At 34.7% G+C, this 13,925-nt stretch overlaps 1 protein-coding gene across 1 annotated transcript; it reads left to right on the top strand.

The window, feature by feature from the left end:
• The first annotated feature begins 4,024 nt into the window (after positions 1 to 4,024).
• LOC121752561 (cyclin-dependent protein kinase inhibitor SMR6-like) lies at positions 4,025 to 4,312 on the top strand. The gene has a single exon (XM_042147689.1). It carries the CDS (start codon positions 4,025 to 4,027, stop codon positions 4,310 to 4,312), a length of 288 nt encoding a protein of 95 aa, XP_042003623.1.
• The last annotated feature ends 9,613 nt before the right edge of the window (positions 4,313 to 13,925 follow it).

Raw genomic sequence — 13,925 nt, 5'->3', positions numbered from 1 at the left:
ACATATATGAAGTTGGTCAGATGAGTCAAAGTTTATTTAGGAGTATATCAAGATTAAGGAATGTAGTTTTTATTATTGGTAAATGAATATAAATGGTATGGTATACTTGAATGCAGTTTTTTATCTATGAATTAAAGGGATCTCATTGAGAAAATTTTGGTTAGTTCAAAATATTTAAGATTAATGAGATAACCAAACAATTGTGTTTACGTATAATTAATGAGAGAACCACTTTTAATATTTAGATCGTGGATAATACACTAAATTCATCATTTTGCTGAATGAATATTATATACTACTACTCCATAAGGTTGATTACAGCTTTTGTTCCGAATTTGTATACAGGGTTTCATGACAGTACACAATTTTATTTTTCTACCTAGAAAAGTATTTTGAAAGGTCTGGCCGTTTTTACAAATTCGGGGCTTAGCTACATTTAATTCTAGAGTATATATGAATGTGATCAAATTAATAAGTGAAACACTCATTGGATCTTGTGATCTTACCGTTAGACTAATGTCACGTGTCATCTAGTAATGTAGATTGTATAGTCTAATAATATAATGCTTTTAGTGTAATAATGTTGCTCGGATATTATTATCACAATCACTCAATCTAAGGATCCAAGGGCTGAGAATTGCTTTGATTTTTTTTTATAGAATTTCACTTATTGCCATAGCACGCCCTATATATATATGCAACGTTAGTCCAGTATACTAAGAAAAGCATACGCGTGATCATATATCCCTTTTAGTTTGAGAAATTCCTAGTTGATTTAAGCATTGAAAATTCTACGCCAAATACACAACTTTGATCATATATGGGACACGGATTAGAATATTAAAATTGTGTGTGTTATCGTAGAGGTTTAGATGCATGTATTTATATTTTGAAACTCCTTTTGAAATCTATCAGAGACTGTATGCAATTAATGATGCCAAATTGTAGTAGTATAAAAATGCTATATTATGGTACATAACTGAACTATTAATCATTTGATTCTAGTGAGTGCACATGACTATATATCTTTATCATGCTTATCAATGCTCTTCAAGAATGTCTTATTATGACTATTGAGATTAATTAAAGAAAAAGGGCGACCGCCCTCTATAAGTATAATTAACTACCTATGCCTATTATTTTATTAGCTTCACCCATGTTGAAATGTACTGCTTAATTAAAGGGCTAAACACGGTTGCTTAATTTGGATGTAAATGATGCAAAAGTTTAAAAACTAGTACTTCATAAAATAGCGTATATTTTTTGCAATGATGATGCGTATATATGCATAAACTTGTATTACCTTAGTCTTTATATGAAAGAAGCATGTATTACTAATGTTACTCCTCCACCCAAAAAAAAATAGTCTAATTTCTAAAAATAGAAAATTTGTCTCTCAACTTTACCCTCTTTTTTCTCATCTCGCTCGTACTATACTTATTTTTTCTCCTTCTCTTTTACTTTATCAATTTTTTTTATTAAAACTCGTACTTTTCACAAATGTGTCTATTTTTGTGGATGGAGGAGGGAGTGTTATAAAAGAAGTACAAGTATTAAATACCAATTTTTATGGACAGAAAAAAATGATAAAAAGAAGAAACTATTAATTGTGAATAGAGTATAGTCATCCACAACACCACTACTCCAGAGTTCCGTCCAAATTGTGTGTCGAGAATCTTATTTGTGTTTATCAAAAATTAATGTACTCTAATTATGATTTGGTAAAAATTAACTAACCCATAACTTATCATAAATATATCTAAAAATACCGCAATTTAATTAATAGTAGTATTAGGATAGATATGGAGTGCAAGAATAAGGCCTAACGAAAAGGAATAATGTTGAGGCCCAATCAAGTAGTGGTGCTAATGATTATAAACCTATTATTATTCGTTTCGTCGTTTGTATGTTCATTTTTAACATCGAATGAGCGTATCAAAAAATAGTTTATTTGATGATGGAGAATCTAGGGATTAGATTATGATACTCCAATAATTTTCAACACAAAGTGCTGCATTATAAAAAAAACAATTGGTGATAAAATATCTGACTACATAATTGTAAATTATTTGGGAGATTATGGGTGCAACGACATCACAATTGAAAAAGAATTGGGTTTCTCGATTTGGAATTTTTGAGTATATCTATTTTATAGGATAAAAGCTGCAAATTCATTATTGTATAATCATAAATGCCACATTATTGAAGCCTCCTCGATAACCTGTACATGCACTACACTTTACTTGAAAAGAAAGATAAAGATTATAATCTTCACTTTTTGTAGTAAACTATTAATAATTCGGTTTATCTATTCATGTGATTTAAATAAGCATAAAATGGAGCATAGAAAATTGCAATAAAGAGGAGTACTTAAAATAAAATAAATGATGATTGAAAATTTGAATATGGTCTCTACAAAATCCTAGCTAGTGAAGGAATGAGATTTAATAAGCTTGATTGTTTTATATCATAAACCTTTACACTATTTGTAGGGCGGGAAAGAACAGTTATTTCATATTTATAATGAAAAGAGGGTTGAAAAAATATGCCTGCTTAGTCATTAAAAGGACATTAGTCCACGCCATAAAAGAAAAAATTGAATACTATGATTCAATACATTCATTGAAGTACTCATAATTTAGGTTAAATCATCATTGTTTTCCTGAAATTCTTTTTCCATATTATGTTTTGAATTCCAAATTTCTGAAACTTGGGATGATTGATTTATCGTTTTGATTTTTTGTTTTAATTGCAACCTTTGTATTTTGTTCGACTGAGTATTAATTTTTTCTTCTGCATATTATTAGTAGTTGAAAATTTTGTAGTCTTTCTCCTTTTCTTAAAGTTACATTTTGCTCAAATTTGTTTGGCTTTATGTAAAGATCGAATATGGGGTTTTAATTATTTAAACAATATCGGTGTTGAAGGTTGGTTGGTGGTTGGTACTGGAATGAAATAGACCTCATGAAATTATAAATCGTCGTCCATGAATTATGAGGTGAAGTCATGCATAAAAGAGTGCATGATTGTATAGAACGAGATAAAAATTTCAACCACACAAATTTCGTCTTGTGGATGCGTTCTTTGATCACCTCTATGAATAGCAACAAAAGTTCTCTCAAATTCCCTCTTCCGACCTCAAACGTAAAAAAATTAAAATTAATATTAAGTGTCATAGACTTAACGTAAAATAAGAATTCATTTGAGATCTCTGATATCAATAATACACAATCCATGAATTCATATGGCAAGTTTATTTAAATTAATTATAAATCACAATTTCCCTCTCTTCATTATATTATTTTATAATCTCTTCATCCAATAGTGATAGTTTACCCAATACCTGCTTCCCATCGCGGAAGGCCCAAAAATGACAAATATGGCCCAGCCCATTAAATGTGGAAGCAAAAGTCACGAGGGGAATCAGAGCGGTTGATATCCAGCTCACCAGAAACTGGCGCCAAAATGTGAATCGTAAGTTTCAGCTGCCCGAATATTCTCTACGGCCAGCCCAGCTTTGGAAATTACCTTCCATTAAAATACGCAAGTACCATAGCTTAGCAAACGTCTCTTGTAAGCTCACAAATTCATTTGTAGTTTTCTTCCTTTTATTTTATTTTATTTTGTCCACTTTTACAAATAGTTAATTGAATAGACTAATTATACTAGTAGTTAAATTATAGGAAGTCTATCAAGAGATTGATAGACTAATTAATTAAAAGATTTTTTTAAAAATGTTGTAGTACTATTTGGCATTCCCAAAGAATACGTCACAAATTAGGTCTAAGAAAATTGGTTTTCCTCTACTTATTTTGCCGCATATAAAACAGACATATTCCCTTCCCATTTTGCCGCCATTGCTGCTTCCCATCTCCCATTCAAAGTTTTTCCTTTTCAATTCCGCACAAAACGAACACTGATACAAACCTTTTCTCCCTACAAAAAAAAAATCCCTTTTCTCCCCTCTCTTCATTTATCTCCTCGGAAAAAAAAGTAGTCTTTGAGCTGCTTTTTCGAATTTCACATGGGTTTCTCGAAGAAGGAATCGGACGGCAAGAAATGGGTCATCGCAATTAGGGCTCCGCTGAAGCCGGTGTCGACCAAGGCGAGAGGCGGCGGCCAAGAGAAGAAGGAGGAGGAGGAATCGACCACGCCGACGGCGCGTGAGTCGAGGATTCCCAAGAAGGCGGCCTGCCCGGCGGCGCCGAGGAAGCGCCGACCCACCTCGACTTGCCAGGTCGTGAGAGAGTTCTTCTATCCGCCTGATTTGGAATCGGTTTTCGTCTGCCGCCGCGCCGAGAGCGCCAACTGAGGTTGCATTTTGAGGTTGGGGAAATTAAGGTTAATTTGCTGCCTTAATTTGGTTCCTTCAATATTGTATTACTGCTTTACTAGTTTAGCTTAGTTTTTAGTAGTAGTTTTAGTTAGGTAAGTTAGGCTGGTTGTATAATTTATAAATATAGTTAGATTAGTAATTTAGTACTACTATTAGTATGAATCTTCTATCTCATTTCTTTTAGCACCAAATCAAAGTTTTAATTCTGTCATAAATTGCTTTTCCCCTTTTTTTTAGTTTCTTGAAATATGATTTCTGTTTTAACTGCAGAAATTGCATATAAGCTTGTGGTGGTTGTTCTGTTGATTTTGAGGATTAATGAGGTTCCAAATTAGTTTTTTTTTTTCTCCACGAACGTGTTCACCAAATTTGATGTGATTGGTGATTTCCTTTTACTTGATATTACTATTAAATTCGAAAGAAATTTCAATTTTGTGTTGCTTCTGTCACAGCTCTAAGAGCATCCATAGTAGGACGGATGTCCCGGCGGACATCCAGACGGACTTCCTAAAAACACCTTCTGCCACGTCATAAGGACATCTCACTGCACAATAGTGGACATCCTCAAGGACATCTCGACAGACATCCACAATAATAAAAATTCACAAATTCACCAAATTAAACAATTTACGGAATAAAAATTTCGACACGAATACGGACAGAGAAAGTGCAATGATAATTTCATAAAAATAAAAAAAAGTACATTTCAACAAAAAAAAAAGTCTAAACAAATTACATTATAAATATCAACGACGACCCCTCCGCGTTCATAGTTCTTCAATTATATAGTTCTGGAGTCGAATATGGGCTTATCGTCGGCGCATGTCGGCAAATGCACGGACTCGATCGGCCTCTTCATGGGGTATCCCCATACGTACATTGGCGGTGGCCACGCCATGGCTTGGACCGGCAGCATCAACATCATCATTGGCCCAATCAGTCAGTGTTGGACCTTCATCTTCGACAATCATGTTGTGCATGATAATACATGCGTGCATGATATCAACGATGCTGTCAATATACCACAGCCGTGATGCCCTTCACTGCCGCCCATCGAGCCTGGAGCACACTAAATGCCCGTTCCACATCCTTGCGCGCTGCCTCCTAACGACCTGCAAAATAGATCTTCTTTTCGTCTGTTGCGCATCTGATCGTCTTCACAAAGACGGGCCACATAGGGTATATCTCATCCGCCAAATAATAGCTCATATTGTGCTGGTTGCCGTTGGCGACGAAACTGACGGTCGGACCAACGCCCATGCACTGGTCGTTGAAAAGGGGCGACGACTGGAGGACGTTGATGTCGTTGTTCGACCCGGCTACTCCAAAATACACATGCCAAATCCACAGCCGGTAGTCAGCTACCGCTTCAAGGATCATCGTGGGATTCTTGCCCTTGAAACCGGTACTGAACACCCCTTTCCAGGCGGTGGGGCAGTTCTTCCACTCCCAATGCATACAATCTATGCTGCCCAACATTCTCGGAAACCCGTGCATATCCATCAGAGTCTGGCAATCTTGGGGGTAGGCTTCCGAAGATACCTATCCCCGAATATCTCCCTAACACCCTCACAAAAATACTTCAGACATTCGCGGGCAGTCATCTCGTCGATGTGGAGTTACTCATCGAACATGTCGGCCGCACCTCCGTATGCCAGCTGCCTGATTACGCCAGTGCACTTCTGTATGGGTGTGTGGCCGGATTTACCAACCGCATCCTCCCCCATCCTGAAATACTCGTATCGATGCTCTAAACCGCCCACGATACGCAGAAATAGCGGACGATGCATCCTAAAACATCGTCGGAACATGTTCTCCCCAAATCGCAGCTCCGGAGCAAAGTAGTCATCATACAACCGACGGTGTGCAGCGATGTGGTCTCGGAGTACTATAGTTCGACGATGGATGGGTCGAGGTACCGCCGGCTGCTGCTGCATGGCCGCTTGTATAGCGTGTGGTATCTCCCTGGACGTAACGACCCGCAACTGTTCTTTAATTCGCCGGTGTACGTCATCAGCACCCCCACCACTACCATCTGCACCACTACCACTAGCCATTTTAGATATATAAAAGAAACGTAGAGAGAGAGAGAGAAATTCGTTAAAACAAGTGGTGCGAATGATATGAAGTTCAACGAGCCGTATATATAGAGTTTTTTTAATTAAAAATCAGGACGTCCGTCGGGAACCCGCAATGGCGGACGTCGTCGGAAAGCCGCAGATCTGCGGTGTCCGCAACGGACGTCTGCATCCGTCCCTCCCACGCCTAATAGTGGATATACCGCGCGGACATCTGACACGCCAGTCCAACGTCCGCCGAGACGTCCACTGCTGCGGATGCTCTAAACCTGGAACCCTAAAAAGGAAACCACAAGAAGCAAAAGTTTGTTTTTTTTGAACTTTTTATGTTGTTTTGCATGTGGCCGATCCAAATAGAAAATATGTGAGGGTGTTTTTGAACTAGTTAATGGGTCTGAAATTAATAGTGAAAAATGTAAAATTGAATCATTCATGGATAGCTAAAACATTTAAATTTCGAAGATTAAAAGTTTGTTTCATTTTGACTGTACCATTTTTAAAATGCAGGCGAATTTATTTCTGTCATTTTAAAACACTCAAATTACAAAACTCACCTACATATAACAGACACAAATCACACACATTTAACATTTACACATCACACACACATGCTATCACACTAACTGAAATTTATTACTCCGTTGGTCCATGAAATGTTAGCCACTTTTGCCTATTCGTTTTGTCCACTAAATGTTGTTCACTTTGTCCTTTTCATTTTTGATTAATGGACCTCGCTTTCCATTAACTCATTACACTCACATTATTTTATAAAATAATATATATAAATATGAGACTCGTATTCTACTAATTTTTTACACTCACTTTTATTCAGATTTCTTATAACAAAAAAAATTGGCCATGAATGTATTCAGTATAGTGAATTTCTCACAATTTGAAATTCCGGTGAACTATGAGGGAAAACTCCACCTAAATAATTGGATGTGTCACGTTGCATTCAATTTAGGGCAAAACCAAACTTGTGAGAAATTCATTATAAGGCATGAGTTTATAATATTAGCGACCAAATTTTTAGTTGGTAGAAATATCAAGTGTCGGCCACAATTTATAATTTTAGGAACCATTACTCCTAAATATCAAATGTTCAATCAAGCAATATACTTGAAACTAATGTTTTAATAATAAAATCGATAAGTTAACAGCTAAAGCTATCGGTTCACACTTCAAAACGGCTTGGTTGATCATTAATTTAAAGGTACAAAATTGAACCGGACCAGTAACCAATTTAAAGGTAAATACAGACAAGAGCAAACACTAGTACATGATTAGATTAGTCGAATAGGCCAATCCAATATTATTTTTAAAATATTATTTGAAACCATGGCTTTAACTTTTTTTTTTAAAAAGGGCCCAATTTATCCAAACAAGGAATTTAAATGAGTCGATTTGTAATAAATAATAATAATAATAATAATAATAATAATAATAATAATAATGCCCCCCTACAAAATTTTGATTGAAATAATTTAAACCAATGGGAAAATCCGTCGTAATATTTCTTGGAGGGCAAGCAGAACTTAGTTGAAGGTTTAAAAAAAGCATATGATAATTTCGAAGTAAATGTAGGGTAGGCCACCCTCGTAATTCGTAAAAATAAAAGATAAAATAGAAAAAAAGGACAGGCACACTTTTACATAATTGAGAACCTGTTAAAAATGAGAATCCAATGTGGGGCAGTATTAAATTTGAAAAAATTGATGACTTCAATTCAATTGAATGCACTGTTTGGCTACTATCAATTTTAATAGGCCCACTCCACATCATTCTTCATCATCAGGACCTTTGCAAAATATTGTCGATTTTATTAGTATTTACGAACTGACACTAAAATCAATATACGGCGGAGAGGATGAGATGACAACCACCAGTCCCACGTTTTGTCCTCTTTCATATTCACATTTTTATTCATCAGGACAAGCATACCACATTACTATTATACTAGTTGGCATGGATCAATTATGTAGGATATGAATTTTCTATATATATTACGTACTCTGGTACTCCTGTTAGGTAAAATTACATTACAAATTCTAATTATGGAAGATTCAAATAAATATATTTTCGATGTAGTACTATAATTTACAAAAGTTGAGACAAAAGTGCTAATATAAAGAATCTTCGTAAAAACAATGGTTTATCTTATAATCCTTGAACAACATAAAAAGAAGGTTTTGTCTCTTAGAAAACAAGAAAAATTAGTAGTACTACTACTACTATTAAATTAAAGATTGTGGGTTTGAATTGAAGTTTATCTTTCATTTATATAAGAATAAAATCATTTTGTAGAAATGTTTTTCTTTGTTTTTTCATTTCTATTTGTGATGTATGAATAGATGGTATTTTATCTACCGTCCTTAATATCACATGTTTGGTTTGTTATATAAAGCCACACTATAGTAGGAAATTTCAAAACTATCATCTGTCTTTTTCTATATTTCTAAGGTTGTGGGCTATATTAATAAATTTCACGTAATTTAAGATTGATATAGTATTGCACATATTATTATCACTCAGTTTTCCATGATAATAAAACATCAATTTTCAGCCTTAATTCAACAAGCCCTTACCCATGGGCCACACAGAAAATTTAAACAACATATCAAACACTAGATTATACTATTAAGGGATATTGACACCTAATATCATAGAACTTTCAAAAAGTTGTGTTTTTCCCACGAACTTTGAAATTGACAAATAATATCACGAACTTTGCCCCGAGGTTGTTATTTCCCACCAATGAAAAAATTCCGGCAAATAATATCATGATACAGACTTTTTTCGTAATTTATGGACAAAAACTTCGAAAGTTTCAAGATTTTCAATCTTTGAGAAAGCACAACCTCTAAATTTGTTCTTCAATCTATTAATATAGCCGAAATTTTTTCACTGGTGGGAAATAACAACCCCAAGATATAGTTTATGATATTATTTGTCAATTTCAAAATTCGTGAAAAAAATCCAATTTTTTTAAAATTATTTAATATTAGATTTCAATATCCTTATTGTTAAATGCACTTTAAATGTATCTATCTACCAATTCAAACACACATATGATACTCCATACAAACCGTCTGGTATAAAAAGTCGTTAGATGAAGAATCAAAATTAATTGATTTGAAATGTCCACTTTGTTCTTCACCAATCAATTTTGATTTCGATTTAAGACATATTGTGTATGTTTAAGAGGTGGGAGAAGAGGGAATTTGGGTACTGAAGGGTCACTCCCACTTGCTTCTTTATTGCAAAGATACACTCCACTTTTATTGGGATCATCACATTCAATCGTAACAACAAAGCATATTTGCTATAGTAGCAAAAGCTGATATCGACTTTCCACGACTTTGTAGTATTTTCTTATATTTCAAGTAAAGCTAATTTTGTGCATGACATTTCATGGTAAGACCGATCAAAATTAATATTTAGTATATTATTTTAAATACTTACTATATCAGATAGATATAAATTAAATCTAGCAAGTGGGGGACATTGGGGCCTAGGGTCATGGGTGTAAGTTTTATGTCTCACATATGTGACGTGTGATAGAATCCTAAATAGAATTGGATTTTTGATGTAATGCATTAACTTGGTATTAGACACATTTTTCTCTAATTAATTAGCTATCAATTGAATATATTGATTTAAGTAGGACGTTTCCTAATTAGTCATTAAGTTTGACTAAATATATGTTCTTATACTAATAAGGAAAATGAAGAATATATTAACATAATTATAAGTATATGTATGCGCTTGATTATAGTCATTAAGTGAAAGGAATAATATTTTATTCCTGTGATTATTAAGGGAAGAAATGGACGCATATATATAATTATGGTTTGATATATTATTGGCTAACAAAATCAAATCAAATTATTATGTTCAATTATTTAATATGATTTTGGTATTACTTGGTCAAAAAGAAACGTCCTAATTAAATAGCCACTTTGATGGAAAGGGCTTTAATGTTTTACGATTAGAGTTTGTCCTCTCTCTGCCTATAAATACAAGTGTAGTGATCCCATCAAATCACACACATTACAGAGAACACATAAACGAGGGAAAGAGAGAGAAACAAATCCTTGGAGTTGTGCCACTACACCAAAGTCCGAGGAAGTTCTCTCCGTCTTCCCCAATCGCTTCCGCTATGGATCATAAAGGTAAGTTTCCGATCCATTATGTGTATGGTTAATACGTGAAATACATGATGTTCAAAGATCTTGCTTCATTCATATTCAATTATGTATTCTTGAATATATGATGATAAATAATGTCCAACAATGGGCAGTCACTAAACAAATCTCAATGCAAAGATGACACGCATAAATCGAAAAATAGTTATAAGTAGTAAGCAATTTTAAAATTTAGAAGTATTTTTATTATTTTATATTTAATTATATATTTTAGAAGATTGTATTATTGAATTAGTTATATTTAATATTTAGATTTTTATTTTATGTTGTAATAAAAAAAGTTTAGTTTACACAAATGAGTACAAATTTTGATTTTTAACTAATTCTATTATCTGATACAGTACTACATGAACTTTTTTAAAAGAATATGGAAATTGTCATAGTCTTCGTTGGCTAAGAACTCTAGTTAGTTAGAGATCGATATAAAATACAATTAGGATTTTTTCGATATTTGTATAAAATTAAATTATACTATGTTTTAGTGATATTTTGGATATTTGAGGACGTTTGTTACTTTGCGAACTATTTAGAAATATTGTACTCCTATAGATATAGTATCTTAAAATATATTAATCTTTGGATTCCTTGATCAAATAATAAGGGTAAGTATCAAAATTTCACTGTAATTGTTTCGTTCTAGGAGGCAACATTTCTGCCAACAATACATGTATCTATTTGTTTGGCTGAAGTGCTGTTTTATTATGTAATTGTCCTTTTCACAATCTATGCAGAGTGAAGGGATAATATATAAGGTAGCATATCCATTCAAATAAAAAATGTGCCCTAATTTTGGACGGCTTAAGAGCATCTGCAACGGTGAGCACAAGCTCTCCGTCCGTCCTTGCCACCCATTCAAATTAAAAATGTGCTCTAATTTTGGACGGCTTAAGCAACGGTGAGCACAAGCTCTCCGTCCGTCCTTGCCGCTGGCAAGGACACGCTTGTCCGTCGCTGCGCTCTTGCCGCTGGCACGGACGTGCTCTTATAATTTTGGACGGCTTAAATAGCTTAACAACAAATAATATATTACTGCAGATATATGTTCACTCAAATTATAAATGAAACATGGAGTCTATAATTCTATATCAATTGAAAGGAGCTCTTCTTGAGTTTAATAATAATCAAATTTGATTTATCAAGTTTATCTACCATTTAATTTGGAATTTTGGATTAATTAACAAAATACAGTGACGTATAATTAATTAAATTGTTTTTGGAAAGGATTAAAATTCTTCAAGGCCTCTGTCAGCACAAATTCTTGGAATCCCTTAAAACTCATGAAGCATATAGTATTATAAATGACAATTATTAAAAGACATCGAGTTTATTTGCGGCAAGTTAATTAAGTACCTTTCAAGGTAAAGAGATAAGGGTTAGTACAAAGTAGTAATATCAAATCAGTATGTAGTGATAATTAAAAAACGAATAATCCGTACAAATTAAGTTGTCTGTTCTTATATTTTTTGTATCAACCGTGAATCTATTGATTTGTTTTGTGTGTGGGGACAAAACTTAAAGATTAAAGCTAAAGAAAATTTTGACTTGGCTACATGCACGTTTTACTTTTTTTTTTCAAACAAATACAACTATCGTCTAGTGATAAAGTGGGTGTTTTGTCTTTGTTTCAAATCACAATAACATCTCGGTAAGTCTAAGTGGTAGATGTGAGTTATTTTTAAATGCATATGAATATGAGTTTGTGAATAAAATAGCAGGCACAGGGATGCTCATGAATTATATACTCCACTATCATAAAATTGAGCCTATATGAGACTCAGTTTACTCCAATTTGACCTAAGATATTAGATTGATAGGCATCAAATATATATGTATTCTTACTTGAGAATCATTTACTATAAATCGAATGTGTTCACCGTGCATATCTTCACCACTTAATATAGTACTATTAATTGGGATCCAATTGTGTATTTTAAGGTTGCATTGACACAACTTAATTAACCAAAGCCACCTAAGGGAATTGATTGACATTGAACGAGATAAGGTAGAAGACAAACGCTTTTTTAACATAAAAGGGATATATTTTAGGTTAAAAATGTTGGGTTACAAACCCATCCCACATCGGATGAGGGAGGGAAGTTGGAAGGTGTATATAATTCCTGTCTAACCCCAATTAGTTTGAGGCCTTTTGGGAGTGACCCAAAAACAAATCCGTGCGGGCTTGACCCAAAGCGGACAATATCAAACTAATGTTGCAGTCGACGATCCTAACAAGTGGTATCAGAGCCCAGGTGGCTATGGGTTGTGCCTGGTGAGCCCCGGTTAGGGTCGGGCACTGAAGGACTCGGGTTAGAGTCAGGCCCAGGATGACCCAGGGGCCAGGGCTTGAATGACCCATGTTCGTGTCGACTGCGTTCCCGATGTGGTCTCGGTTTGAGGGGAGGTTTGTTGGGGTACAAACCCATCCCACATTGCTGCAGGAGTGAAACGACGCCCCAGAATCCAATACCCACGATTCCATTCTCGGCGCAGAATTCCTTGAACTTTGCAAGTTCATATTCTCCTCCATTATCGGATCTTAGACACTTCACCTTCATCCCGGTTTCAGTTTCAACAAGGGTTTTCCATTTCCTGAAAGTGTCAAACGCATCGGATTTACTCTTCAGAAAATAAACCCATAGCTTTCGAGTAGAGTCGTCGATGAAAGTCATATAATATTCAGAGCTTCCTAGGGACTTCACAGGTGCTGGTCCCCATAGATCAGTGTGGACCATCTCCAACTTCTGGGTCATCCTGGGCCCGACTCTAACCCGAGTCCTTCAGGGCCCGACCCTAACCGGGGCTCATCCAGGCACAACCCATAGCCACCTGGGCGCTGATACCACTTGTTAGGATCGTCGACTGCAACATTAGTTTGATATTGTCCGCTTTGGGTCAAGCCCGCACGGATTTGTTTTTGGGTCACTCCCAAAAGGCCTCAAACTAATTGGAGTTGGACAGGAATTATATACACCTTCCAACTTCCCCTACTCATCCGATGTGGGATGGGTTTGTACCCCAACAAAAAACACTTTAAAAAAAAGTACCCGGTCTATAAAAAATTTCTTTTGTCCATAGCTAATTGTCTTGTTTTTTCATTTTAACCAATCTACAAAATTTAATCCTTTATTTTTTGTGGTAAGTTTCTTTTTCAAATAAGAAAATCCTCATTGTCCACGAATAATACTTCAGCCACTTTTTCTTTAAATTCATGTTAATACTTTATCAAACTAACATTAAACCTCGTATCGTTCATCATCAAAGCTATTGGCAGTGGATGGATGAAGTATTTAATTAAATCTTAAATTA

The sequence above is a fragment of the Salvia splendens genome, chromosome 10 (assembly GCF_004379255.2).
Source record: "Salvia splendens isolate huo1 chromosome 10, SspV2, whole genome shotgun sequence".
Lineage (NCBI taxonomy): Eukaryota > Viridiplantae > Streptophyta > Magnoliopsida > Lamiales > Lamiaceae > Salvia > Salvia splendens.
This window is presented reverse-complemented; position numbering and strand designations above follow the sequence as displayed.

Bases quoted from the DNA above. Each gene is read 5' to 3' on its own strand.
- LOC121752561 (XM_042147689.1), top strand. From the start codon at position 4,025: ATGGGTTTCTCGAAGAAGGAATCGGACGGCAAGAAATGGGTCATCGCA.